Source organism: Aotus nancymaae, unplaced genomic scaffold (genome assembly GCF_030222135.1).
Source record: "Aotus nancymaae isolate 86718 unplaced genomic scaffold, 86718_ANA_hifiasm-v0.15.2.pri h1tg000089l, whole genome shotgun sequence".
Classification (NCBI taxonomy): Eukaryota; Metazoa; Chordata; class Mammalia; order Primates; family Aotidae; genus Aotus; species Aotus nancymaae.
This window is the reverse complement of record NW_026988504.1, coordinates 2,067,162-2,094,612: the sequence shown is the minus strand read 5'-3', so window position 1 is coordinate 2,094,612 and position 27,451 is coordinate 2,067,162. Positions and strand designations below refer to the sequence as shown.

Here is a 27,451-nt window from a genome sequence, read left to right as displayed (position 1 = left end):
TTTCCTGGTCAGCCTGCACAGGCTGGAGAGGGGAGTGGGAGGGAGCGCGCCAAACCCATGCCTGGCTGCCCTGGGGGTCCTGGGTGGGCTCCAGCCCAGGAGAGAAGGCAAGGCAGTCACTCGAGGCATTGAAAAAAGCGGCCCCTTTACTGTGAAAATGCAGCCACAGGCACTTGGCCGCTGGCAATCTCCAACACCAGCCTCTGCGGGGGGCAGGCAGGCGTCCCCGCGACCTCCAGGCCCAAGTCCACCCTCTGTCCTCCGCCTTCCGTCTGTGGATGGTGTCCCGGTGTCCCTGGTCACTTGCTGCTCAGCGCAGGCCGCCTGTGCTGCTCCAGCAGCTCCTCCAGGTGGTCGGCCCGCTTCACCGCAGCCTGCAACACACCCGCAGGGTCAGGCCCACTCCCGGCCCCGGGGTCCCACAGGGCTGGCCGCAGGGACTCACCTCATGCTGTGTCCGCAGGCTGCTCACGGCCTCCTCCTTCCTCGCGAGGGCTGTCTTCACCCTGTGGGGGGTACGTGGTGGGATTCAGCATGGCCTCTGCCCCACAGCCCCAGACTCACCTGCAGCACTCCAGAGTGCACGGGGCAGCCCAGTCTCAGCCCTGCTGACCATGACTCCTGTGGTTGGCCCAGGCAGGTGTCCAGGGAACCCACCTGCTGGGGTCAGGACCTGACATGGGCCCCTGGAGTGACCCTGGCCACTGGGGAGGCCTGGTACCAGATGGGGTGGGAAGCCTTGCCCACACTCGCCTCTCAGCCCTGGCAGCAGGTAGCACAGGAAGGAGGCAGGACCCTCATGGAGGGAGCTCGCTGGGAACCTCACAGCGCCCTGGCTGTCAGCGCCTGTCCACCCAGCTCAGGGCCCCGGGAGCTGCCTCCCTGGAAAACTGGTCAGACCCAGACCTGATGTACTCGGGTGCTCCAACAGGGATGGCCGACACCCCGGACTAAGTGCCAGGGAGGAAAACAGATCCTGGTCTCCTGGGCCCCAAACGTGGCACCCACACCAGCCTCTGCCCACAGCACTCCGCCTGCACCTCCTGGCCTTCCTCAGCCACAGCCTCCTGGGGTCCCGCCCGCTCCCCTGCCCCGCCTCCGTCTCCAGCCCCGCAGCCCCAGCCACCCACCTCCGGTGCACCTCCTCCAGCTCCAGCTGCTGCCGGGCCTGCAGCGCGGCCAGCTCGGCCCTGGCCTGCCGCGTCTCCTCCTCGGAGGCTGCCAGCCGGTCCTGGAACTCCTGGCGAATCACCTGAGCCAGGCTGCTGCGCTCGATGGTGAGCTGCTGGTTCATCTGCGCAGCCACAGGAGGCAGTGAGCCAGCTGCCAGCGAGTGGCTGCGTGCAAGCAGAGGGGCCTGGGGCATCCACTGCCCACCCGCCGCCCGCCCGCTCACCGCCTGCACGTCCTCCAGCGCCCGCTCCTTCTGCCGCACGAGGCCCTGCAGATGCACTTTCTCCCCCTCGGCCTCCCCGAGCTGGCCCTTCAGCTCTGAGCACCGCTCCTGAAGCTTCCGCTCCGACTGCTCCAGCTCCGAGAGCTCTGCCTCGTACTTGTCCCGTAAGCGCTTGATGCTGGCGTTGGGGGAAGGGCAGGGTCACTGCAGCCCGGACACACACAGGTCCTCACGCCTCGGCTCCCAGGCCTCCCCAGCTGGCGACCCAGCCATGCCCACTCGTGGCGGGCCTCACCGGCTCTCGGCAGCGCGCTCACTCTCTTCTTTGGCCAGCGCCACGTCGGCCTCCAGCCGGTGAACGACAAGCTCGATCTCTTTGTCCCGGCCTTTCCGGATTTCTTCCCTTAGCTCCTGTTCCCGGTTCAGCAGCCACGCCTCCTGGGGGGACACGTGCCGCCTCAGGGGTCACCACTGGGAGCCAGCCCTCAAAAGGCAGTGGATGCGGGAAGCCGAGGGTGGGGCGAGGGCCAGCCTCAGGGGGTCCTGGAGGGCTCCAGGTTCTGAGCCACAGTGAGGCAAGGAGCCTTCCCCTCTCCAGACTCCCGCCCTGGGGTGCGCCACATCCCGTCATCAGGACCCAGTGTGGGCACAGGCGAGCCAGAGACTATTATGACACACAGCTCAGGGTCCCCTCCCTCAGACCCACAGCCCATGACGACCTGAGGCCACCACCTGCTACCAGATGGGCCGGGAAAGTTGGACTTGCCATGTTGCTGAGGGCAGGGCCTGGGCCCCCCAAGCCCAGGCAGTGAGAGCCCACCCAGGCAGCCTCTTAGAAGCAACTGAAACACCTATGGAATTTCACGTGACCAGCCCCAGGCCCCACAGGCCTGCGTCAGGCATGTCCTCCTGAGCCCGGAGGCAGTCACTGCCACAGCCTGCCTGGCTGCTGGGCGACATCCACCCAGGTGACGGGCATGGTCAGCCTGGACAGTGACCTCGTGGCGGGCACGGTTGGTGAGAATGTGTGTGGGACTGTCACCGTGGCAGAGGCCACCCCCTTGGAAGGCCCCAGAGGCTAAGGGGAGCTCTGTTGTTTGTGTGCCTCTCTGTACATCTGAGTGTCAGTGGGCTGGCTATGGGGTGCCTGGGCATAGCAGCCCCTAGCAAGGGGGACACCACCTGTTCTCGGACCACAGAGGATGCGCCCCAGGCACCCTGGACCCTTCCAGAGTCCGCACAAAAGATGGGCTGAAAGCAACACGCTCAGCATCAGCTCAGAAGACAACCCCACGCAGCCAGATGTGACTCCCAGAAACGAGGCCCCAGGATGCCACAGCAGCAGAGCCCATCCCAGGCAGCCACCAACCCCTGCCCACCTGGGCGCCCAGGTCCCCACCTCCTTCCTGGCGCAGCCGGCCTCCCACGCCTGCCTCTCCAGCTCCAGCTGCTGCTTCAGGGCCTTCAGCTCCATCTGGTGGGGCGGGCGTAAGAGGCCAGTCAGCCCCCACCCTCCAGCCCCTAACCAACCTCCCCTCCCGCCCCCGCCCAGCACAGCCTCCCCGACCCAGACCTGGTGCCGGCGCTCCTGCTCCTCCCTGCCCTTCTCAAACTCAGCCCTCAGGGCTCCGGTCAGCGCAGAGCTGCTCTCTTCCAGCTGTCGCCTCAGCTCCTCCAGCTCTGCCCGCTGCCTGTGGCCGAGGGGTCAGCAGGCCAGGGGTCAAGGACGGGAGAGGACAGCGGGTGAGGGGTCAGCGGGTGAGGGTCCCTGGGAGAGGGCGTGTCCCCTGGGTGCACCTGGCCGCCTGCTGGCCCAGCCGCTCCTTCTCCTCGGCCACCTCACTGTACAGACGCTGCCGTTGCTGCTGCAGCGCCCACTGCTCCTGCTCCAGGTGCTGCTGGAAACTGCATGACGGGCAGGACTGGCTCATGGGTGCAGGGACGGGCGGTCCCAGGACCCACCTACCGCAGGGGAACGGGCCAGACACAGGCCTGGCTCAGACCTCGAGGGCAGCCCTTCGGCAGCCCAGTCTGGAGCCGAACCCTCCCCCTCAGCCATAGCCCAGGAGCAGGGAAGGCCTCGGGGGCAGGCGAGGCCACAGGACCCTGCCCGTCAGCCCAGCGCTGCGACTCCCTGAGCTCCAGGCCCTCGTGGCGCTTTGGGAAGTGGCTGTGGAGCCGTGTCCGGGCTCCCTTTTCCTCAGTCCATGTGCCAGCCTCGCCCTGTTCAGCACTGCCAGGCTGGGATGGAGGGCAGGAGGCAGGAGGCAGGTGCCTGGTGGGGCCTCATCCACCTCCCATGCCTCTGGCCTGAGGGTACCAGGGTACCTAAGCAAGCTCCAGCCAGGCCCTCATCCTGACCCCACTTTCGGGGAGAGGCCAGGAGACCCGTGGAGCTGCATCTGGGGAGGACCGGCCGCCACAGGCAACAGGCCAGAGAGGAGACGATGGCTCCCAGGCTCTGTCCTGGAGGTGTAGACAGTGTGGAAGGGGCTGCCCACTGGCCCCCTGGCCCACAGAGCCTGACCTCCACTGGGCACTGCCCCCCCAGCCCCCAGGGCTCAGGATGTGACAAGAGCAGTCACCCCTCAGACCCCAAGCCAATGAAAGCAATGAGACCGTCCCTGGGCCCCAAGGTAAGAGCTGGAGGGGCCTCAAGGCCGCTTATCCATAGGTTAGCTGCTCTGGGGCCAGCTCTGAAACAGTGGACGTCTGGTGGGGGTTCCAAGCCCTAGCCCTGGGAAACACATGCAGAACCCCGCAGACCTCGGCGGGCAGGGACTGCAGACACGCGCCCGAGGCCGCCAGCCCAGCTGAGGAGTCTAAGCAGCCCCCGAGAGCCCCCAGGGCCAAGTGCCTTGCGTCCTCCCTGATGCTGCACCGAGACCCTCCCCTACCCCAACAAGGGAACCCTGCTCCGGCCTTCAAGGTTGCCCTGACTCCACGCCCTGAGAGTCCTGGCCCCGCAAGCCTGGGGCCACCACCCACCGCTGCCGAGCGCGCTCGCGTTCCTGCTGGCCCAGCGCCTCCTTCTCGCGCTCCAGCTGCTCCCGCAGCTCCTCGGCCTGGCGCAGGCAGCGCTGCGAGGCCCGCTCATCTGACTGCAGCAGCTCCGCCTCGTGCAGGCTCTTGAGCCTCCGCACCTCCTGCTTGTGCCTGGCAATCAGCTTCTGGATCTCCGGCTCCAGGCCTGGGGGTGGGGTACCAGCTACAGGGGACACCCCACCACACGGGCTGGGGCCAAGTCCAGCTGAGGGGGAGCCCAGAAACCCAACCCTGGCACAAGACCAGCCTGTCTCAGGCCCCGGGGGGACCCTGCCCACCCAGGGCCTCCTTAGACCCAGCCCGAAGCACAGCCGAGTCTGACTCCCAGGAGGTGGGGAGGCGCCCACAGGGCCACGGTGCCTCTCTCAGACTGTGGGGCTCAGGGCTCGCCCACAGCCTTGGTGCCCACTGGCAGCTCCCAGGCACCCTGGCAGAAGGTGTCCAGAGCAAGAGGACCAGGCCTCGTGGAGCCCCACACAAGGGTACGAGGTCCCTTCAGACCCTGACACCCAGCAGCCTCCGGCCCCCTTCCCCCGCCCACACCTGCCTCCTCCCGTGGCTCACTCTGCTTCCCATGGCAAGGCCACGTGCCACAGTCACCCACAAACTCCCAATCTCCCCCAGCCCAGCCCTGAGGAAGTGACGCACTAAGCCCCTCAGTTCAGGCCACTGCCTGGGTGCTGGGGGCCGGGCCAGGCTCCTGTGTGGAGCCCACCTGCCCCCAGGATCCCAGCGGGGGCTGCAGAGGAGGCAGGCCGCGTAGGGGTGGTCGGGCATGAGCGTTCACTTCTGCCAGGAAGGTCTTAGGCTACATGAGTGCCTGAAGTTATGGTTCTCTCAAAAGCAGCCCAGGCCCACAGCGCCCACCCCACGCCTGCTGGCTCTGGGAGGGGACAGCACACCTCGGACAGTGAGCTCCTTGATCTTCTTGGTTTTCTCGCTGATCCACTTCTCCCGGCGGACTTTCTCCGTGGCGCTCATTATTTCTTTGAGTTTCTTAATCTCCTACAAGCAGGAGCACAGGAGGTCAGGAAGAAACGATGCAAAGAACACCCAGTCCCTTCGTCACCCCATGGGCACAGGCAGGTGCCAGGTTTCCAGGATCACCAGCACAAGGCCGGCGCTCGTGGGTGAATGTGTGTGCTGCCCCGAGACACACACGTGGCTCCAGAGAGCCACCGCTCCTCTCCAGCACCCAGGGCCAGGCAGGAGGCCCAGGCCCGCCTGCCATACACCTTGTGGCCTGAGACATGGGAGGGCAGCCGTCAGCCTGCAGGGGCCCTTCCCCAGAGAGGGGTGTGGCTGCCTGCCGGACAGCCCGAGCCTGCATTCTCCTGTGTGACAGGAAGTCCTCAGCCTCGGCTGTCAGCCACGGTCACGGGCAGGGATTTTAAAATGTCAGTGCCAACTCCCACTCAGAGCCTGGGCTCAGGACCATTGCTGCCCAAGCTGGTGGGAAGCACAGATAGGGAGGCTGAGTCCCCAGGGAGTGAGTGGGCCTTTGAACCAGCTCCTGCCCACATAGCAGGAGGGGAGCCAGGCGTCAGTGCTCGACTGACACCTGGTCAGTAGAGAGAGCAGGGCTCATGGCCTAGGGACCCGGTGGTGGGGCAGGCCGGGCAGAGGCTCCTGGGTCCATGGCGATTGTGCTGTGGACAGGCAGAAACTGGGCGTCCGTATCTGTGACAGGGGAGCACTCACACCAGGCCCACAGCCCCACCCCAGGGCCTGGCAGCTAGAGAGGTAGGAGGGGACCAGCTCAGTGCCACAGTGCCCCCAGACAGCCCCAGCCACCCCTGACACTCCGAGGCAGGAATGAGGACTCCAAGTCCGGCCCTGTTCTGTGAGCTGTGCCGGCTGCGCCTGGCCTGTGAGCCAGGCCTGGGGAGCCGATATTGGAGAGCAAGGCCTCACCAGCTCATGCTGCTCTTGCGCCTGGGCCACACGCTCGGAGCACCTCTGGTCCTCCTGCTTCAGCTCGGCCACCACAGCCTCACACTTTTCACTCAGGATCTTCTTGTCTTCAATCAGCTGCGTCGCAGACCAGAGGTGAGGCGGCAGGACCCTGATGGAGGAGACCCTCCCAGCCTCCCAGGGAGGCTACGAGCCCCTCCCCTCCCCTGGGGCTGCCCCTCCCAGGTTTGTGGGTGGACTCTGGGGCCAGTGGGAGGGCATGTGTGCAAACTCAGACCCAGGCCTGCATCTGCCATCCCGTCCTCACCCGGCAGGTATCAGAGAAGCCCCAGCCCACCCTCCACAGTAGTGTCAGGGTCTTCCTGGGATGAGGGCAGGTCCTTCATGCCCATCACCCAGCCCTGGAGGAGGCCATTGCCTGCCAAAGGGTATCAGGACCACACCAGCTTCACTGACAGCCCCAGGCCAAACCCTAGGTCAGTACACACCTGTGACAACCACCAAGCAGCCCCCGGAGGCCACTGCTTTTTTCATGGACCCCAGACCAGGGCTGCGACCGAGCCGAGGGGCCCGCGGACGCCCCCACTACCCTGCCTTGGGACAGCTCTGGGTAAAGACAGGAAGGACCTCTCCAGGGCATGGACAGCCGGGAATGGCACAGGAAAGGCTTGGAATGCGTCCAGCGGACACTCGTGTGACCTCCAACAGCAGAAGCAGCTCCCGGGCCGTGGGAAGCCCCTGGCTCTGGAAGTCTCTGTGAGCCACATGCTGGGTCTGGGCCTCTGCAGTCTCCGGCCACTCACCTGGTCGATGAAGGCCAGGTGCCGCTGGATGGTGGCCTCGTAGTGCTCCCTCTGCTGCTGCAGCTGCCAGCTCAACGCCTTCTCTGTCTCCTTGACCCGCCGGACTGTGAGGTCTCGCTGCTGTGCCTGCAGGGTGTAGGCAGAGGAGGGAGACGCTAGGACCCACGGGCCCAGCCTCAGCAGGCAGGGGGCTGCAGGGCCCGGGGTGAGCAGTGCGGGGGCGTTACCAGCGCTCTCTGCAGCAGCAGCATGGCCTGCTTCTTCTCCTCCACCTCCAGCTTCAGCCGCATCACAGATGTGCCCACCTCGGACCCCGGCTCCAGGGGCCCCAGCCCCGCCTGCAGCACCTGCCCCTGCAGACACAGCCGAGCATCAGGCAACAGTGGCAGAGGACAGGGAGGCAGCCGAGGACCTGACACAATGCCCTGAAGCCCTGCCCTCTGGAGACAGAGGAGCTGCTGCACACAGAGGAGCCCATGGGAAGCCAAGCAGCAGGCAGCAGACAGCAGGTGGCAGGCAGCAGGCCACCCAGCAGAGGCCGTTTCATTACTCTACAGGAGACGGGGCCATAGCCTCTGGAGTAAGAAACAGACCACTTAAAAAGTTCTATGCACTTCTCAGCTTTTGGCCCTGCGGCAATAAAGTTCACGTCACTGCTCCATTTAGCCTGGCCACTGGTGTTCACCCAGGACAAACCACCCAGTGGCCCAGGGGACAGCAGGGTTCTAGAGGCCACAACTGGCCACCCTCACAGGGCTCAGGGTGGGGGCAGGAGGCTGGGGGAGAGCAGTATGGGAAATGCTGGCCCTGCCGCCTCCACCGTCAGAGAGCCCCATTGGGGGCTACATAACTGAGTGGGTACATGGTGAGGGACCAGGTGGGGGCTGGTGAGGGACCTCCTCCCCCTGGGGGCCAGGTGCAGTCTGGCAAGGGGCCACCTCCTGCTGGGGGTCTGGCTGGTCCTGCCCGGACTTCTCCATCTCATCCAAGAAGCTCATGATGCTTTGTAGCTTGGCCTCCGAGAGCAGCGTCCCATCCTCAGGGGGTTCAGGGAACGCGCTGAGTTTTCCAAATTTCTCTAGGTTGTCAGCTGTCAGAGAGCTGGCGTCATCCTCCTGTGGGACAGGAGCCCAGCACTGGGGGCTATCAGGGCAGCCTGAGGACTGGGGGTCCCCGGGGGCAGGGGTGGCAGCCGAGGCTGGGCTCTGGGAGGGAGGGTCCCGACAAATGTAAGGAGGAGCCCTAGCACCCCGTTTTCCCAACCCCCACAGCCACTGCATGCTGTGTGGATGCGCCAGCGGCCAGGCTGGGCAGCGCAGGGCGCATACCTCGGCCACCTCGCTGGCCCAGGCGTATCTGCTCTTGCGATGGGCCCTGCGGCGGGGCAGCGGCTCTGGCTCCTTCTCCAGCAGCTGCAGTGTGTGCAGCAGCTCCTCCAGCGGCCCCCCAGACTTGGCACTGCCCCTGCTTGGGGCCACCGTCTCCAGGGTGTCCCCAGCTGCATCCTGGGTGAGAACGTCCTGTAATAGAGCAGGGGGACAGATGCAGCAAGGCTGCCGGTGGCCGACAGCCCCACGTAGGAAGCCAACTGCAGAGCCCCGAAGGTACCGCCAGAGCTCCTCAGTCCCAACATTCGGCCCCTGGAAGGTGAGACCAGGGCTCAGACTTTCCCACCCGCTCTCTGCAGCTGCTCAAACCCAGAATAGCTCCAGCCACCAGGGACTCCTCCCAGCACCCCACTCCAGGAAAGTGGGCAGCGAGCCACCTGGCTCCACCACTGAGCAGGCTGGGAACTGTCACATCACGCTTCGGAGCCAGAAGCTCCTCTTCCATGGACGAGGCTGCAGGGCCCCCCACCCCAGGAATCTGCGCAAACCCAAGAGGACTCCACCCCAGTGAAGGCTTCCTCCAGGACAGCCAGCACCTCGCATCAGAGCAAGAAGACCCCTCCTGGGTGGCCCCTCCAAGCACGAGTGGCCCCACAGCAGATGAGGGGCTGGGATAAGCTGGGCTCAGGACACCCCTAGAATGGATGCAGCCCTTGAAGCCAAAACCACGAGTGAGGGAAAGACAGCCATGCCCAGACCTGCACCCTGTCCTCTGGAGGCTGCTGTGGTTCTGGAGACGAGTCAGAGGTGAGTGGGAAGCGGTCTCCAGGGCCTGCAGCGGGAGGGCCAGCACCTGCAGAACACACCATCCTACCTGTGCCATTCCATGGGGACAGCGTCTCTGGAGGTGCCCCTGGGAAGGAGCCAGGCATGGGGGAGGCAGAGGTGACCCCAGAAGCAGAGGAGACACTGGGGAGCCATAGTCTTCTGGGTGTGCAGCTGTGGGGGAAGAGTGCCACCCCACCCTTCCAGGCCTTCTGCTCCGTAGGGGCCCCTATGTCTGTCAAGGTCTCGGCACCCTCGTCAGGTCAGCTGGGGGCCAAGGCCCCTAACTCTGAGGACTGGGGCCGCCAACACGGGAGCTCCGCGGGGGCTGCACCTCCTTCCTGGCTGCAACCCACCCCCTCAGAGCAGGGTGGGCACTCAGCCACTCTCACCAGCGTTGTTGGCCTTGAGGGCCTGGTGAGCAGTGCCACCCAGCATGGGGGACGGCTTCTGAGCAGGCCGCCACGTCTCTGGCGCTCTGGTCTCCTGGGGACTCTTGGGCGGCCCCCGCTCAGCGGTGCTCGCCTTCTGGGCTCTCTGAGCTCGTTTCCGCTGCAGCTCCTGCAGTGGGAGCATTGCTGGGTGCCATCCCCAGGAGAGGACGACCCAGGCTCCCAGCCAAGCTGCCCTAGTAGCAGCCCCCGAGTTAGGCCCAACGATCCCTACGTGGTCAGCCCGGGCACCTGAATGGCCGCTCGCCTGGCCTGGCGTGCCTTCTCCTCTCGGGCCTTCCTCCTGGCAGCCTCTTTCTGTTGGTGCAGGTCCAGGAAGGTCCCCTCGCCCAGCCGCTGCCGCTGCTCCTGCCAAAGAAGCCAGTGCCATGTGGTGTATACATCTGGAACACGGAATCCAGACCCAGACCGGGGGTTTCCCCCGAACGCCCTGGAGCCCCCCTAGAGTTCATGGAATCTCAGGGCCAGCAGGGAAGATGAGACTCCACCAAGACCCTGAACCTGCCATCTCTCTGCTCTACAGAGGACAAGCCCTGTGTCGCAGGTGGCCAGCAGTTGCGGCGCGAGAGAGACAGCTCTGCCCCATGGAGCATCCCTCTGAGGCGCTCCAGGCTGGGAGGGACCCAGAAGGCGCTTCCTGACACCCAGCCCCTGATGAGAGCCAGTGAGGACCATCTTCCTGTCCTCGGGGACCCAGGGTCAGGGAGGGTGCTGCACCCAGAGACAGGACCCACAGGCAATCCCAGGCTTTGATTCCACCTGTCCCAGAAACTGAGAGCCCTGAGATTCTGGGCCAGACCTGCCGGGGAGCGTGGAGAGACGGACACCCACACTGACCTCCTGGGATTCTGTGCCAGACCCCCCAGGGAGCGTGGAGAGACGGACGCCCACATTGACCTCCTGGGATTCTGGGCCAGACCCCCCAGGGAGCGTGGAGAGACGGACGCCCACACTGACCTCCTGGGATTCTGGGCCAGACTCCCCAGGGAGCGTGGAGAGACGGACGTCCACACTGACCTCCTGGGATTCTGGGCCAGACTCCCCAGGGAGCGTGGAGAGACGGACGCCCACACTGACCTCCTGGGATTCTGGGCCAGACCCCCCAGGGAGCGTGGAGAGACGGACGCCCACACTGACCTCCTCGGATTCTGGGCCAGACCCCCCAGGGAGCGTGGAGAGACGGACGCCCACACTGACCTCCTGTTTGGCCTGCGGCAGGTGCTCCAAGCGGGCAGCTCCTGCTTGGCGCCGCTGCACCTGCTGGCGGTACCAGCGCTGGATGGTGACAGCAGCCTGGTTCACCTGGTGGATAAACCTGCCCAGAGAACAGGGCTCAGGGCCAAGACAGGACCAGCGCCCCGCAGCAGCCAGCTAGCTGCTGGCGGAAGGTCCAGCCAGGGTGAGAGAAGCCAGCGGCGCCACACAGTAGCCCTTTTCACACCACAGGACCTGCCCATCTGGACCAGCTCCACTAAAACCCGAAACCTTCCTCCTGGGAAGATGCCCAGGGAGAGAAAATGTCTATCCAGCAGGCCTGTGTGGACTTATTTATAATCACCAGGAAGTGGGGATGGTTCAAATGGTTCCAATGGCCGTGACCTGGCTCCGGGACCCTACCCACAGGCAACTAGCCCGGGGCTCAGGCCAGCGCAGGCCCCAGGCCATGGCTCCACAGAGAGGGTGGGCAGAGAAGGCAGGGCCATGAGGGAACAGACTGGTGGCTGCTGGTGCCAGACCGGGGAGGAGCTGGGGAGGAGCTGGAGAGAAGCCTGGGGGTGCTGGGCCGTGCTGGGCCGTAGACAGTACTACACACCCTGGTGGAGACTCACGGAACTGCACGTTTACCACGGGCACCTTTTGTAGCATACAAATTATACTCAGTAAAACTGATCCAATAAAACAATGCTCCCCCTTGGCTCTTGGGACCACGTGTGGATTCTCTCAGCAAAAGCACCAAGAGAGAACCCAGAACATGTGGGCCCCAGCTCAGGGGCGGTCTGCCCTGGGCAGCGCCAGGGGCTTCGAGGAGCTGTGGGCTTCCTGTTTCCCCTCCGGGGCCCTCCTGCCACCCACTACATCCACAGGCCTGGCCTCCCAAGCCAGAGGAAGTGGCGGCCCCATCACGGGGAGGCTCCGAAAGTCCAGGCAGTGGGTAACCCGGCGACTCTCCTGACCAGGAACGACAGTCACAGGAGGCTCTGCCCGCACCCCCTCCAGCTCCCCAGGGGCAAGTGTCGGGGCACAGCCCCCACAGTCAGGATCACAGAAGGCTCCGCCCGCACCCCCTCCAGCTCCCCAGGGGCAAGTGTCGGGGCACAGCCCCCACAGTCAGGATCACAGAAGGCTCCGCCCGCACCCCCTCCAGCTCCCCAGGGGCAAGTGTCGGGGCACAGCCCCCACAGTCAGGATCACAGGAGGCTCCGCCCACACCCCCTCGAGCTTTGGGTGTTGGCTTTTTTCAGTTTTGTAGTTTGCCTTTAACGATGTTCTAATTAACAGTTTGACTGAGATATAATTTCCATACTACAGAATCTACCCATTTTCAGTGTACGAGTCAATGATTTTTAGCAAATCTAGAGCTGTGTAGTCATCGGCACAGTGCAGTTCTGGAATGTTCCAGTGTCCCTGGAGGAGCCCTCCTGCCACACCACACCAGCCCTCGATAAACTTGTCTTTGCTGGGAGTTTTATGTAAACAGAACCATGCCACATGGGTCTGCTCAGTCTCAATATTTTAAAACAATTATTAAATGGAAATTTCTATCCTCAGAGGTGTGAGCCTCCCAGACCCTGATCTCTGCCCACCCGTGTTCTGGCCTCAGGCCCCCCACTGCCCCAAGAGCAGTCACCTCTCGGCCTCCTCCTCTGTCACCTCCTTCCGCCCGGGCAGGCTCGTGGTGCCCCCGGCATTGTTCCGGGCTGCGTGGGTGGCACTGGAGATGTTTTTTGGTGGCTTCCCGAAGCCGCTGCTCTCGCTGCCCTCTCGGGTGGCCGCCTTGAGAATGTTGCTAACAGGAAAGAAGACAGCAGCCCCGTCTCAGCGCCTGGGGAACGGCTCGGCCCACAGGCAGCAGGTGCTCACTCTTGGGAGTCCCAGGACTGAGTCTGGAAGGCGTGCTGGCAGGCTGGCAGCCAGTGGGGAGGGGGACAGCGGCAGGTGCCAGGCCAGCTCTTCCGTGCCACATCTGGCCTCCGCACCACCTGTGCCCTGACAAGGCTCCATTCACTGGTACCCAGGATAAACAGCTCTTTGCCTGTATGAAGTTCTCACTAAAATTACACTGAGAGGCCAGGTGCAGTGGTTCACATCTGTAATCACAGCACTTTGGGAGGCCAGGGCGGGTGGATCACTTGAGGTCAGGAGTTCGAGACCAGCCTGGCCAACATGGTGAAACCTCGTCTCTACTAAAAATAGAGGGAAACTTGAGAAACCCCAAGGGCCATCCCCCGTCCCAGCGAGACCATGCAGTGGGCTCGGCGGGGCTCCTCTGCTGCTCAGGCAACCCCTGTTGTGACGCCTTCTGGGCTCTGGATGAGCCCTGGCTTCCTCCTGGGGACCGCAGGATGGCTTCGCTGTGCCACCAAATCTGGGCTGTATTCTCTGCAGGAAGCTCCTGACCCGAGAACAGCAGAAGGCAGTGGACGTGGCTAAGGAGCCAGGCATGTGGCGGCTCCACGAGGTTTTCTGTGCATGGACTGTGTGCCCCGACTGAGGTTGGACCCAGCAGCCCTGCCGCCTCCCTGGAAGACCTTACTTGAGGGAGGGGGCGGTCTGGTTGGAGCTCTTGAGTGGGGGCGCCCTCTCCGAGGGGGTGTAGCGGTTGTGCACCATGGTGGTGACGCAGTTGCCTACGGCTCCCTTGTTGCTCCTGCCAGGCCAGAAGAGAGGAACAGTCAGGCCTCCGGAGGGGATGCCTGAGATCTCAGAGCGACACTCGAGGCACGGGCTGGGTGGGGACAGAGGCCTTCAGTGCCTGCTACATGCTGGCAGCAGCACAGTCTGGTGTCCCCAGGCCCCTTCCACGGCCCGCACCAACACCAGCCCACACCCGCCACCAGCCCGTAGCTGCACCAGCCCATGCCTGGCACCAGCCTGCACCCACACCAGCCTACACTCAGCACCAGCTTACATCCACACCAGCCCACACCCTCACCAGCCCGCACCTGCCACCAGCCCGTAGCTGCACCAGCCCATGCCTGGCACCAGCCTATACCCAGCATCAGCACACACCTGCACCAGCCCACACCCAGCACCAGCCCATACCTGCATCAGTCTGCACCCTCACCAGCCTGCAGCCTCACCAGCCCGCACCTGTACCCACACCAGCCTGCACCAACACCAGCCCACACCCGCCAGCAGCCCGCACCCACCACCAGCCCGTAGCTGCACCAGCCCATGCCTGGCACCAGCCTACACCCAGCATCAGCACGCACCCACACCAGCCCGCACCCAGCACCATCCTGCACCCAGTAACAGCCTGCACCTGCACCAGCCTGCACCTACACCCTCACCAACCCACACCCTCACCAGCCCCACCAGCCCATGCCTGGCACCAGCCTGCACCCGTACCAGCCTATGCCCCCATCAGCCCATGCCTGGCACCAGCCCACACCCTCACCAGCCCACACCCACATCAGCCCATGCCTGGCACCAGTCCACACCCACATCAGCCCATACCTGGCACCAGCCCGCACCCTCACCAGCCCGCACCCACATCAGCCCATGCCTGGCACCAGCCCGCACCCTCACCAGCCCGCACCCACATCAGCCCATGCCCGGCACCAGCCTGTACTCACAAACGTTCAACAGCTAGTTCTCGGAGCAGGGCTCATTTGCCAGCTTGGATGGTGTGAGTATTCCTACCATGACTGATTTTGAGCTGCTCATGAATGAGCAGCATAGCATGTATTCATAAATGTTTTCAAGAAAACACTAAAAGAAATAGCTTGAAAGACACTGCTCCTGGGGAGCAGAGGCCAGGGGTGGGAGGGGCAGTGGGTCTGCTATTTACCATTTGAAGCCTGTGGTGCTGCTGACACTTGGGCTGTGTGTGCACGTATCACTCTGATAAACGCTAAGGTAAAATTTAGAACCAGGTGTGGGGGCTCACGCCTGTAATCCCAGAGCTTTGCGAGAGGCCGAGGAGGGAGGATTGCTTGAGCCCGGGAGTTTGAGACCAGCCTGGACAACACAGCAAGACTTCAAAAATTAGCCAGGAATGGTGGTGTGCACCTGTGGTCCCAGCTACTCCAAAGGCTGACAGGGGAGGATCTCTTGAGCCTGGGAGGTCAAGGCTGAAGTGAGCTATGACTGTGCTCTCCAGTTAGGGCGACAGACGAGACCCTGTCTCTAACTTAAAAAGTAAATTAAAAAGCAAGAATTTGGCTGGGGGTGGGGGCTCAGCCTGTAATCCAGCACTTTGGGAGGCCGAGGTGGGAAGATCACGAGGTCAGGAGATTGAGACCATCCTGGCCAACATGGTAAAATCCCCTCTCTACTTAAAAAAAAATACAAAAATTAGCTGGGCATGGTGGCGCACACCTATAATCCCAGCAACTTGGGAGGCTGAGGCAGAACTGCTTAAACCAGGGAATCGGAGGTTGTGGTGAGCCGAGATTGCGCCACTGCACTCTAGCCTGGCGACAGAGTGAGATACCGTCTCAAAGAAAAAAAAAAAACCAAACGCAAGAATTCTTCATGTGCCGATCGTGGTGAATAAACCACACGGTCTCTCCCGAGACCGTTCCTCTGGTGAGGGTTCTAAATGCCAGTGGAAAATGTGTCCCCAGTCCCTTCCTCTCATGGGTCCCCCGAGGCCTAGCCCAAGGAGCACTCTTTCTCCTTGAAGGCTGAGGCAGCTGCCTGGAGTCCGTTTCTTCTGGGGATTCTCCAGGCCCCCAACAAGCCTCCTCAGACAAGACCCCTCCCCGGACCCCACCATCCCAGCCTCACATGAGCCTCCCTAAGGCCCAAAACTCTTCAAGAGCCAAGCCTGGGCCGAGACCCCCGTAGGTGCAAGACGCCACCTGGCGGCCCCCTCCCTGAGCCTTTGGAGAAAGAAAGCCATTCTTTCACTCACTCACTCACTCACTCACTCACTCATTCAGTCCAAAGCATCCTGAACCAGCCATCAGCAAGACAAAGGTACACGCAGTCTCCCCTCTAAGAGCCTCCCGGGGTGCCCATCCCGGCACCTGCACAGGCCATACCTGTTGTTAGCAGTGAAGTTGGGGGCCAGGGCCATGGGGCATTCTTTCCTCTGCGGGCCCGCCGGTGAGTCAAGGGCACTGGAACTCAGGGCATTGGAGGACAAGGTGAAGTCCCGGGGCCGGTCATCCTGTCAGACAGCTCAGCCCATGGCGCCGCCCGCACACACCCAGACACCCCACCCGTTCCTGCCCAGCCCCGCCTCTCCCACAAGCAGGAGGAGCCCCCGACTCCCTGCACAGGCAGGTGGATGTCACAGGGTCTGTCATGTCAGGGTAAAATCTCAACACCTCCCCACAGCGCCCTTTTGCGATTAGGAACCAGGCCACAACCCCATCTATGAGACTAGGACGAGCCGCCATGCACCACCTTACCAGGACGTTCCAGGTGGCTCCCTTCTCGCTGGGGGCTGTGCGCAGGCTGGCCAGCCTCTTTCTCCCACTGGGGCTGCCCTCGAAGAGCGTCAGGAAGTCCGTGGGCTCTGCCAACCTGTGTCCGAGAGAGGGCGGCATGCAAGGAAAGGGTCGCTGACCAGGAAGCTGACACCAGGCACACAGACGGGGCAGGTCCCTCGAGGACGGAGGGGCTGAGGCACTAGCGGCGACTCTGTTTCCAGGCCCAAAGCCCCGATCTGCCCAGCGCACCTGGCCAGGGCTCCTCGGTGGAGCGGGCCTTCAGAGTAAGCTTCCATCAGAAGCCCCTGTGAGTTTCATCAGCCACACTGATCACAGGTTTCTGGGGACAAAGGCATGTTTGTTTTTCCTTTCTCTCTTTTTTTTAAATGTCAGTAGAGACAAGGTCTTGGCTATGTTACTCAGGCTGGTCTCGAACACCTGGGCTCAAGAGATCCTCTCACCTTGGCATCCCAGACTGCTGGGATCAGGCGTGAGCCAGTGCACCCAGCTGCCCACCGAGGGCCTTACATACCGTGGCTGCCTCTGCTGCCACCCTCTTCCCTGTGAACAAAGGGCCACACACGCCTGCTGCTCAGAGCGGAAGGGGAAGCACAGCAGGAAGGTGTGGGCTGGTGGCCACTGCCTCCTGCCACCCTGCCCAATGGGAGGCCACAGCAGCACCAAACACAAATGATCAGTTGGGATCAAAACTGTGGCCTGGCTGACGGTGGTGGCTCATGCCTGTAATCCCAGCATTTAGGGAGGACAAGGTGGGAGGATTGCTTGAGCCAGGAGTTCAAGACCAGCCTGGGCAACATAGTGAGATCTTGTCTCCACAGGAAAAAAAAAAAAAAAGAGAGAGAGAGAAGAAGGAGGAGGAGGAAGGAAGGAAGAGGAGGAAGACAAAGAAGAAGGAAGAAGAAGGAGGAGGAGGAAAGAAGGGGGAGGAGGAGGTGGGGAGGAGGAGAAGGAGGGAAGAAGGCAGGAGAAAGGAGGAGAAGGAAGGAAGGGAGAGAGGGAGGGAAAGAACAAAGAAGAAAGAAGAAATTCAGCTGGGTGCAGTGGTGCATGCCTGGTCCCAGCTACTTCAGAGGCTGAGGCGGGAGGACCCTTTGATTCAAGAAGTTTGGGATGGCAGTGAGCTATGTCAGTGCCACTACACTCCAGCCTGGGCGAGACCCTGTCTTAAAAATACAGTGATCAAAACAGAACTGTGGCCCCTGCACAAGCTAGACTATTATTCTGCTATAAAGAGGATGGCACTCTGACACACAGCACAGGAGGGTCGCATGCTGTCTGATCCCAGTTACATGAGATGCTCAGAACAGGCCAATCCAGAGACAGCCTGCAGAGGAGCGGTCGCCAGGCGCCGGGGGAGGGAGGGGGTGTCTATCAGCCGACATGGGTTTTTCTGTGGGGGTGATGAATGTGTTCTAAAATGGACTGTGGTGATAGCTGCACCACTCCTGTGAATACACTGACAACTGACAATCCAGTTGTACCCTTTAAATAGGTGAATTGTGTGGCCTGTGAATTGTGTGTCAACAAAGCTGTTGAGGCCAGGAGCTCCAGAGCAGCTTGGCCAGCATGGTGAAACCCCGTCTCTACTAAAAATACAAAAAATTAGCTGGGCGTGGTGGTGCACGTCTGTAATCCCAACTACCTGGGAGGCTGAGGCAGAATTGCTTGAACCGAGGAGGTGGAGGTTGCCGAGTAAGCCAAGATCGTGCCACTGCACTCCAGCCTGGGCGACAGAGCAAGACTGTCTCAAAAATAAAAATAAAAATAAAAAAATAAAAACAGAGGCCCCTAGTTCTCAAACTCAAGCACACAGCAGGATCACCTGGAGGGCTCTGAAAACTGCCCAGCCCGTCTAGTGGGTCTGGGGTGAGAGCGCAGATGCTTCCCACAGGTTCCCAGGGACCACATTTTGAGAACCGCTGCAACAAAGTGGACAAGACCCAACTGCTGGATCATGAGCACTAGAAACAAAGCTCACCAGAGCGACAGAAAATGCACATACAAACCCCACACACACACCACACACACCACCAACCACAAACATCACAACACACCACATACACCACACCACAAACCACACACCACACATATACCACCAATCACACACACACCACACACATATGACATACCACACACACACCACACACCACATACCACACACGACACACACCACCAACCACATACACCACACACACCACATACCACACACACCACATATCACACACACCACCCACCACATACCACACACACACCACACACCATACACACCACACACACACCACATACCACACACACCACAAAACCACACACCACACACACCACCAACCACATACACCACACACACCACATACCACACACACCACATATCACACACACCACCCACCACATACCACACACACACCACACACCATACACACCACACACACCACCCACCACACACACTACATACCACACACACCACACACATACCACATACCACACACACACCACCCACCACATACCACACACACCACATACCACACACACACCACAAACTACACGCCACACACACACCACATACCACACACTACACACACCACCAACCACACACACCACATACCACACACACCACAAACCACACACACAACACACATACCACATGCACCACACATCACATACCACACAAACCACACACACCACATACCACACACACTACACACACCACATACCACACACATACCACACACCACATACCACACACATCACACACACCACACACTACATAACACACACACCACACGCCACATACCACACACATCACACACACCACATACCACACACACACCACCACCACGTACACCACACACACACCACCAACCACACACACCACACACATCACATACCACACACCACACACACCACAAACACACTACATAACACACACACCACACACACACCACCAACTACACACACCACACACCACATACCACACACACCACACCACCACATACACCACACACACACCACCAACCACACACACCACATACCACACACATCATACACAAACCACATACCACTACCACACACACCACATACCACACACACCACGTACCACACACCACACACACCACACACACACCACATACCACACACACCACACACACATCACATCCCACACACAACACACACATACCACATAACACACATACCACACACACCACCAACCACACACACAACACTCACCACATACCACACATAACACACAACACATACCATATACCACACACAACCACATACCACACACACCACACACAACACACAACACACACACAGCACAAACCACACACACATAACACACACCACATACCACACACACTATACACCACACACAACCACATACCACACACACCACAAACCCCACACACAACACATCACACACATACCACATACCACACACACACCAAACACAACCACATGCCACACACACCACACACACACCACGTAACACAGACAACACACACACCACACACACATTCTATACACCACATACCACAAACCACACACACATACACACACCACACACCACGTAACACACATACTACACACCATACACACACCACAAACCATACACACCACACAACACACACACACACACACACACACACACACACTAGCTGGCCTGGCAGTCCCTTGCTTGGTGGGACCCCATGAAGCTTGTTCCTGAGCTGAGAGCAACTCCCGAACGCTGCGCTGGGCGGGGCGTGGTGGCTGCTGCCTTCACTAGATCCACAGACCCACGGGAGCACCCTGGTCTCTTGGGGGTGATGCCTGGTGGGAGGTGGTGTCAGGGCCTTGCCTGCCGCTCTGGGCTACAGGGTGTGTACCCCAGGAGCCACTGGCCACCACCAGGGCCACTCTCCTCAACACCCACAGGGCCATCGAGACAGCTCCTCCCCAGTGGCTGGTTTGGAGGCCGCGAGGGACAGCTGCAGAGTTTAAGTGGGCGAAGGTGGGAACAGGGGGCTCACAGCATGGGGGGTTCAGAAGGGTCACGGCACTGCCTCCTCTCACAAATGACAGCTTTTGACATTCACAGGGCAGCAAGAAAGGGCTTCAGCGAAGCCCTCAGGTGGGGTCCCAGCAGACGCAGGGAGAGCCAGGAGGAAGGCGGGGATGTGTTGCAGGACAGTGACTGCCGCCCCAGTGCTAGAGGCGGCGTGGGACACAGAGCTGGCCCATGAGGTCAGTCCAGGCCTCACCACCCAGCAAGGGCCCAGGACCCACTGAGCTGAAGGAAGGGCAGAGTGGAGGCAGGGAGGAGCAGCCGGGGGCCACCGGAGGTCCCCGGAAGGGGCTGGGCTTACCTGGGGGAGCTGCTCCGAGGCTGGCTGACCTGCGTGGTGCTGTTGGATCTTCGAAGGTTGTTGATGGCTCGGGAGCCTCCAGGTCCTGTGGCCTCCTGCAAAAAGGGAGGAAACGGCTAATTGAGCAGCGAAGGCTCCCTCACCAGTTCGCTCAGTACCGCCAGCTTTGGAGAAACGGAGACAGAGAACAGAGGGTGGCCCAGGCGGCCCCAGAGGCAGCAGGTAATCAGAGGGGCAGGAGCGCTGGACGGCAGGGTGGCGTGAGGGGGCTCAGGGAGAGGCCCCAACCTCTAAAAGCCTCCCCTCCCCTCATCAAGCAGGAGGTCTCCACCCCGGCAGAAGGAGAGCACGAGGTGAGCTGCTGATTGTCACCACTGTCACCAGTGTCACCCACTGGATGCCACGGCCACCAGTGATATCAATCCTGGCCAGGTGCCCACACCACCACAGGATGGGACCTTGGGTCTCCAGGCAAAGAGACCTATGAACTTTCAGATTTATTTTTAAATCTGAATCCTTAAGCTAAAACAAACAACCCAACCAAAAAAAGACCAGAAAAACCAGGAAAGCAGCCACACACATGGATCCCACCAGGACACCTAACCATTCGTTACAATTTCCTGACCAGGAAACCATTTCTAAAACGGCGGAACAGAAAAATGCAGGCAGGGAGCCCAGCCCGAGGTGGCAGAGCCGGCTGAAGGAGGCCAGGCAGGCCGCTGGGAGTCCGGAGGTGGAAGCACACGAGCATGCGAGCACACCCGCTTTTCCAGGGAAAGGACTCACGGACTTGGTCACGTCTTCCAAAACAGGCTACAACAGTGACTATCAGGAAGCAAGCTAACGCCCAACACGAGACGCAGCCCGCCTCCCTGTTCTCCATGCTGGGGCTGCAGAGGCGCCGTGCAACTCCTCCTTCGATCCCAGCTGGGCTGTGCTCTCGGGGCCCAAAGCTGGGCGCTGGAAAGGTGTTCAGGAGGATGGATGGGGGTGCAAGGTGCACAACAGCAGGAGGGGAAGGGCCCCACGGAGGCCTCCATCCTTCTAGGAAAAATGAGATGCCTCCCGGGAAGGCGAGCAGGGCCCATCGGACGGCAAGTACCCCAAAGAGGGAGCCTGAAAAGGGGTCGGCGAGGAGAGGACTGGCTAGGGGCTGAGCACAGGCTCGGTGATGTGGAGGCTGCTGGAGGGGCTGGGAGAGGCAGAAGGGGTAGCGGGAGGCGGGCTCCAAGGCCCTGGAAGGTCCCGCCTGAGCAAAGTGTCTTTGCTTATCAGGGGCCTTGGGCCAGCCTGCAGGTCTAAATATGTGATTTGTGGCCAGGCATGGTGGCTCACGCCTATAATCCCAATACTTTAGGAGGCCAAGGCGGGCAGATAACTCGATCCCAGGAGTTCGAGACCAGCCTGCACAACATGGTGAAGCCCCGTCTCCACAAAAAATACAAAACTTAGCCAGGCGTGGTGGCGTGCGCCTGTAGTCCTAGCTACTCAGGAGGCTGAGGCAGGAGGATCACTTGAGCCTAGGAGTTCAAGGCTGTAGTGAGCTATGATAGTGTCACTGCACTCCAACCTGGCAACACAGGGACACCCTGTCTCAGGAAAAAAAAAAAAGAAGAAAGAAAAATAGAAAAATCAGCAAAGAACATGGACAATTCATAGAAAAGGAAATATATGCAGCTTAAAAATATGAAAAGATGGCCGGGCTCAGCCCTGTAATCCCAGCACTTTGGGAGGCCGAGGCAGGTGGATCACGAGGTCAGGAGTTCAAGACCAGCCTGGCCAAGACGATGAAACCCCCCATCTCTACTAAAGATACAAAAAGTAGCTGGGCATCATGGCACATGCCCGTAATCTCAGCTACTCAGGAGGCTGAGGCAGGGAATTGCTTGAACCCAGGAGGCAGAGGTTGCAGTGAGCTGAGATAGTGCCACTGCACTCCAGCCTGGGCAACAGAGCGAGACTCTGTCTCAAAAAAAAAGTAAGAAAAGATAGGCCGGGCGTGGAGGCTCATGTCTCTAATCCCAGCACTTTGGGAGGCTGAGGAGGGCAGATCACAAGGTCAGGAGATTGAGACCATCGTGGCCAACATGGTGAAACCCTGTCTCCACTAAAAATACAACAATTAGCCAGGTGTGGTGGTGTGTGCCTGTAGGCCCAGCTACTTGGGAGGCTGACGCAGGAGAACTGCTTGAAACTGGAAAACAGAAGTTGCAGTGAGCTGGGATCGCACCACTGCACTCCAGCCTGGCGACGCAGCGAGGCTCCATCTCAAAAAAAAAAAAAAAAAAAAAGATGTTCCGCCTCACTCACAGGAGAAGGTAAGTTAGAAATACAATCAGAGGTGGAGGGCAAGGTGATGTCCCAAGTAGCCCTGGGCAGGAGGGGAGCCCATCGGCCTAGAGGCAGAGGGGCTGCCCAGAACACGGCACAGCATTGGTGGTATTCTTCCCACGAGGTTCGGGTCATCTACTGTCACCCCACCTTACACACACACGGAGCTGAGCCAGCGACACCAGACAGTAGGGCCGCGTCCTCACTGCTGGAGGGGAGGTTACAATCAGCCAGCGTGGGGCGAGAGGTGCCATGGGCTGATGGAGTAGGGTGGAGACATCAGCATGAGTCCGCGACACAGATGGTTACTAAGCATAGACAGCGTGTACACTACACGCCAGCTGGCGTTAACTACACGCTTCCTTGCTCTGTTGGCTGAGAACACCCAGAAACAGCCCAGTAGCGACAGGCACACCCAGCTCCCAGACCTTGGCCTGGAAGACCACTCTCCAAGAAAAAGAACCGGGGCTTCAAGAAATGGCTGATTCTAGGACTGAAGGAGGAAACAGACGAGACGCCGCTTGAGGCAGCTTATAGGGCCCAAAACAAGGATGTGCTCACAAGACAAAGCGATGGGCGTGGCCAGGGACAGAGGAGCCACCTGAAAGCTCCCAGTGGCCAAGGCTGTGACAATTAGAGCAACGAAATAAGTAAACTAGTATTGAATCATAATTCCAAGTATAAATATCCACGAATCCATTATAATAAACGACTTAAAAAACTATTAAATGGGGCCGGGCATGGTGGCTCAACGCCTGTAATCCCAGCACTTTGGAAGGCTGAGGTGGGCGGATCACCTGAGGTCAGGAGTTCAAGATCATCCTGGCCAACATGGTGAAACCTTGTCTCTACTAAAATACAAAAATTAGCTGGGTGTGGTGACGCGCACCTGCAATCCCAGCTTCTCAGGAGGCTGAGACAGGAGACTCGCTTGAACCCGGGAGACGGAGGTTGCAGTGAGTCAAGACTGCGCCACTGCACTCCAGCCTGGGTGACAGTGCAACACTGTCTCAAAAAAAAAAAAAAAACAAATAAATGGGGATGAACAGACAAATGTCCTGTGTAGAAGAATTTCAAATAACTTGGTCTAGGAAGAAAATTCTTGAATGAAACAAAAAAAAAAAAAAAAAAAGAATTTCAAATAACTTTGACAGACGCTCTGCTCTCAAAGTGGGTGAGCAAAACTCCCCACCCCCTTCGTGTAGACTGAACAAAATAATTTCCTTCCAGAGAGCACAAGGGATGGGTAACTTCACAGTGGAGAAGCCTGACCCTTCACCTGGGCCACGGGACCCAGGCCAGCAGCATCGCCCATGAGAGGTCACGTGGACAGCACAGACCCTGGATAGGATGGGCTGAGAAGAGCACTTTACCTCTGTGGTCTTCCCCCCGAAACCCATCCACCACCCGGTCTGATCACAAGAAAAACATCAGGCAAATCCCAACGGGGGCCATTCTGCAAAATTCCTGACCAGCTCTCCCCAAAACTCCAAGGTCACGAAACACAAGGAGAGTCTTTCCTCAGTTTTCCTGGGTCAGTTTCACAGCCTCTAGGCAGAAGATAAGGGATGCCAGGGGAGGGACTAAGGGGCTTCCGTTCACTGACGGACACCAAGGTGGAAAGGCGCCGCTGGTGCTCAGACGTTAATCAAGTCATAGACTAAAAACCCTAAATTCCACCTGCAAGAAGGAGGGGCGAGTGGCCCCCATGGCGTGACACGTGCGCAGTGATATCTGCTCCCCAGTGAGCTTGTGCTCTTGGGATTTAAAGACCTCCTTTTTTATGGGAAGGGAACCAGAGTGAATAGTGATCTAGGGGACAAGAGGATCAGGCGGGCGCACAGCTCGGCAAGGAAGAGGGGCCCTCTACAGTCTGGCACCGCGGGACAGCAGGCCCTGGACCCAGGAAGATCTTTGGAGACAAGGGGTCGAGTGGAAACCCCAGGCCACTGAGAAGGTCCCCGAGCCAGGGGCCAGCACCCTACCCCACCCGCAAAAACCGTCAGGAAGAGAATCATTCGCTCCCTTGTAGAGGTGTGGAGCCATGCCTGGCCAAAACAAATGCTCTCCAGGAATCCCGACGGGACTGAGTGGTAGCAGGGCAGGCGGCCAAGAGGAAACCCCAGAGGCCACGCCACACACTGGCGGGGGTCCCTCTCCACTAGCAGTGCAGGGCTCCCACCCACCATGTGCCCGACAGAAGGCAGACAGGCATGCAGGGGTGGCGCCGTCTTGGATCGAGTGAGTGGCTCAAAGCATTGAAGCGAACAGCTGGAACATTCCATGAACGAGGGGACTGTGAGCAGTCTCCACTCAGCACTGCAGGAGCGGGCGACGGTGCCAGCCGAGGAAAGGCGGGATGATATGACTAACACTTGCTTTGGCTTTGAACCTCTATTCAGTAACAGCACATTTCCCAGCAGGAAGGCTGGGAGTGTGGTTAGATGCCTGGTCGGCCATGGATAGAGCCCGTCCATGCCGCCAAATGACCATCTGCCGGAAAGCCCGGAAACTTTTACAACAGTCTCCACACTACAACAGACCTGCCATTTATTTATTTTTTCTTTCTTTTCTTTTTCTTCCTTTCTTTCTATCTCTATATCTCTCTCTGTCCTTCTTTCTTTCTTTTTTTTTTGAGACAGAGTCTTGCTGTGACGCCCAGGCTGGAGTGCAGTGGCACAATCTCAGCTCACTGCAACCTCCACCTCCCGGGTTCAAGCAATTCTTCTGTCTCAGCCTCCCGAGTACCTGGGATTACAGGCTGGAGTGCAATGTAATTTTTGTATTTTTAGTAGAGACCGGGTTTCACTATGTTGGCCAGGCTGGTCTTGAACTCCTGATCTCAGGTGATCCACCCGCCTCAGCCTCCCAAATTGCTGGGATTACAGGCGAGAACCACCGCACCCAGCCCAGATCTGCGATTTCAAGTGTGTCTTCCCTGCCCCATGTCCACGAGCCTTTGGCTTTAGAAGCAGTGGGAGGGGCCAAGGCAGGCGGGTAAGGGGGCCAGTGACGCAGGAGCAGGGCTGCAGACAGGAGCGGCAGAGGGCTCAGAGACGGCGCTGGCCCCATCGGTCATCCCTCTGCTAAAACAGTGCGGCGTGTTTGTATTTTTAGCTTATGTCTGTAAACACCTAGAGATACAGTGAATCTTTAGACAACCTGCTGGCCACGCTGCCACATCAGGACATCCTGGGTCCCCACCCTGCAGCCCCAGGCTTTGGGAACCTCCTTGGCCCAAGGGTCTACTACTGGCCCAGCTGCCCTTACCCTGGGACTCAGCTAGGCCTCTGGTGGGCCCCCACCCTGACCACCTCTAGCTTCTAGGGCAGATAGGAATGACTTTTTCAAGGAGAAGGGAGAGATTCAAGCCTTTTGTTCACAGTGGAACCCTGGCCTGGACCTGCCAGGGGTTCCTCAGGAAGCCTTGACTGCCCTCTGGACCCCACGAGGCTTCTCTCTGCCCTTCTGTGTTGCCTGGCGCGGACCTCAGGCCGGAAGCCCCAGACCTGCTGGTGCATCGAAGCCAAGGCCCCCAGACCCTTGCTGTTCTGGAAGCTCAGGTGAGACTCCAGGCAGGCTCTGCCCCAACCCACACGGTGCGGCTCGATTCCTCCTTTCCCCCACATACTGGGCCTGGCAGACAGCAACTCATGGTACAGCAGGCCCCCCTGCCTCTCACAGCCCCCGACTGGGAACCGCCCATCCTCCTGCCCACTCCCAGAGGTGGGCAGGAAAGGCAGCTCTCACCCCGAAGCTCCCACAGCGGTCCTGCTGCCCACACACCCACACACCTGTGTAGTTTTCTCCAAGGCCACCGGGAGCTCATCACCCTCCCTACAGGTCAACCCCACTTCTTTAGGATTTAAACAAATCCAAAGGGTGGTGGCACAGGACGGACGGACCACCCCACGGGGCTAGTGGGGAAAAACCCAGGCTCTGGCCTTGACCATGTAGTGGTTTAGCACCGACGCCTGTAAGACTCAAGTCCTACCTGCCCCCTGGAACAGCCACAAGGATCAAACCCGTCCAGATATGAGGCACATGTTCACAGGCGGAGCTGGCCCCAGGGGTCAGATGCCACCTGGACAAAAGCCGTCCAGGAGGCAGGACCGGAACCTCTAGGCCCCAGCACTCACCAGAGCCTTCCTCTTCTGCTCACTGCCTGTGACCACGGAGACCGAGCGGACGATGGGCTTGGTGGCGGCGGCGCTGCCAGGGCGCCGGGACACAGGTGGAGGGAGACCCGTCAGACTCAGGTCCACGCCTGCCGAGCCGCGCTCCGGGGCGCTGCCGATGGCCCGGATGCCTTTCATGGTGGACGAGGCAGGTCCTGAGCAGGGAGGCGAGAGTTGCAGTGAGATGGGCTGGGGAAATACAGGCCCTGCACC

General features: G+C 60.1%; 1 protein-coding gene across 1 annotated transcript; it reads right to left on the bottom strand.

Moving 5' to 3' along the window:
• Window positions 1-120: 120 nt before the first annotated feature.
• Window positions 121-27,400, bottom strand: CEP131 (centrosomal protein 131). Its single transcript, XM_012452748.3, has 25 exons — window positions 27,200-27,400; window positions 20,730-20,824; window positions 16,345-16,459; window positions 15,973-16,100; window positions 13,518-13,631; window positions 12,612-12,770; window positions 10,961-11,078; window positions 9,995-10,111; window positions 9,704-9,872; window positions 9,245-9,339; window positions 8,487-8,678; window positions 8,097-8,273; window positions 7,386-7,511; window positions 7,159-7,284; window positions 6,356-6,472; window positions 5,344-5,446; window positions 4,385-4,586; window positions 3,194-3,301; window positions 2,970-3,087; window positions 2,796-2,870; window positions 1,692-1,834; window positions 1,397-1,574; window positions 1,131-1,294; window positions 446-506; window positions 121-374 (listed from the first exon to the last, which is right to left on the bottom strand). Exons 1-25 carry the CDS (start codon window positions 27,374-27,376, stop codon window positions 300-302), a joined length of 3,252 nt encoding a protein of 1,083 aa, XP_012308171.2. The 5' UTR covers window positions 27,377-27,400; the 3' UTR covers window positions 121-299.
• Window positions 27,401-27,451: the final 51 nt, after the last annotated feature.

Bases quoted from the DNA above. Each gene is read 5' to 3' on its own strand.
- CEP131 (XM_012452748.3), bottom strand. From the start codon at position 27,376: ATGAAAGGCATCCGGGCCATCGGCAGCGCCCCGGAGCGCGGCTCGGCA. The intron at 8,679-9,244 runs GTCTGGGCATGG...GCTCTATTACAG, and splicing joins CTCCAGAGGACAGGGTGCAG to GACGTTCTCACCCAGGATGC. The intron at 1,575-1,691 runs GTGAGGCCCGCC...CCCCAACGCCAG, and splicing joins GAGCGCGCTGCCGAGAGCCG to CATCAAGCGCTTACGGGACA.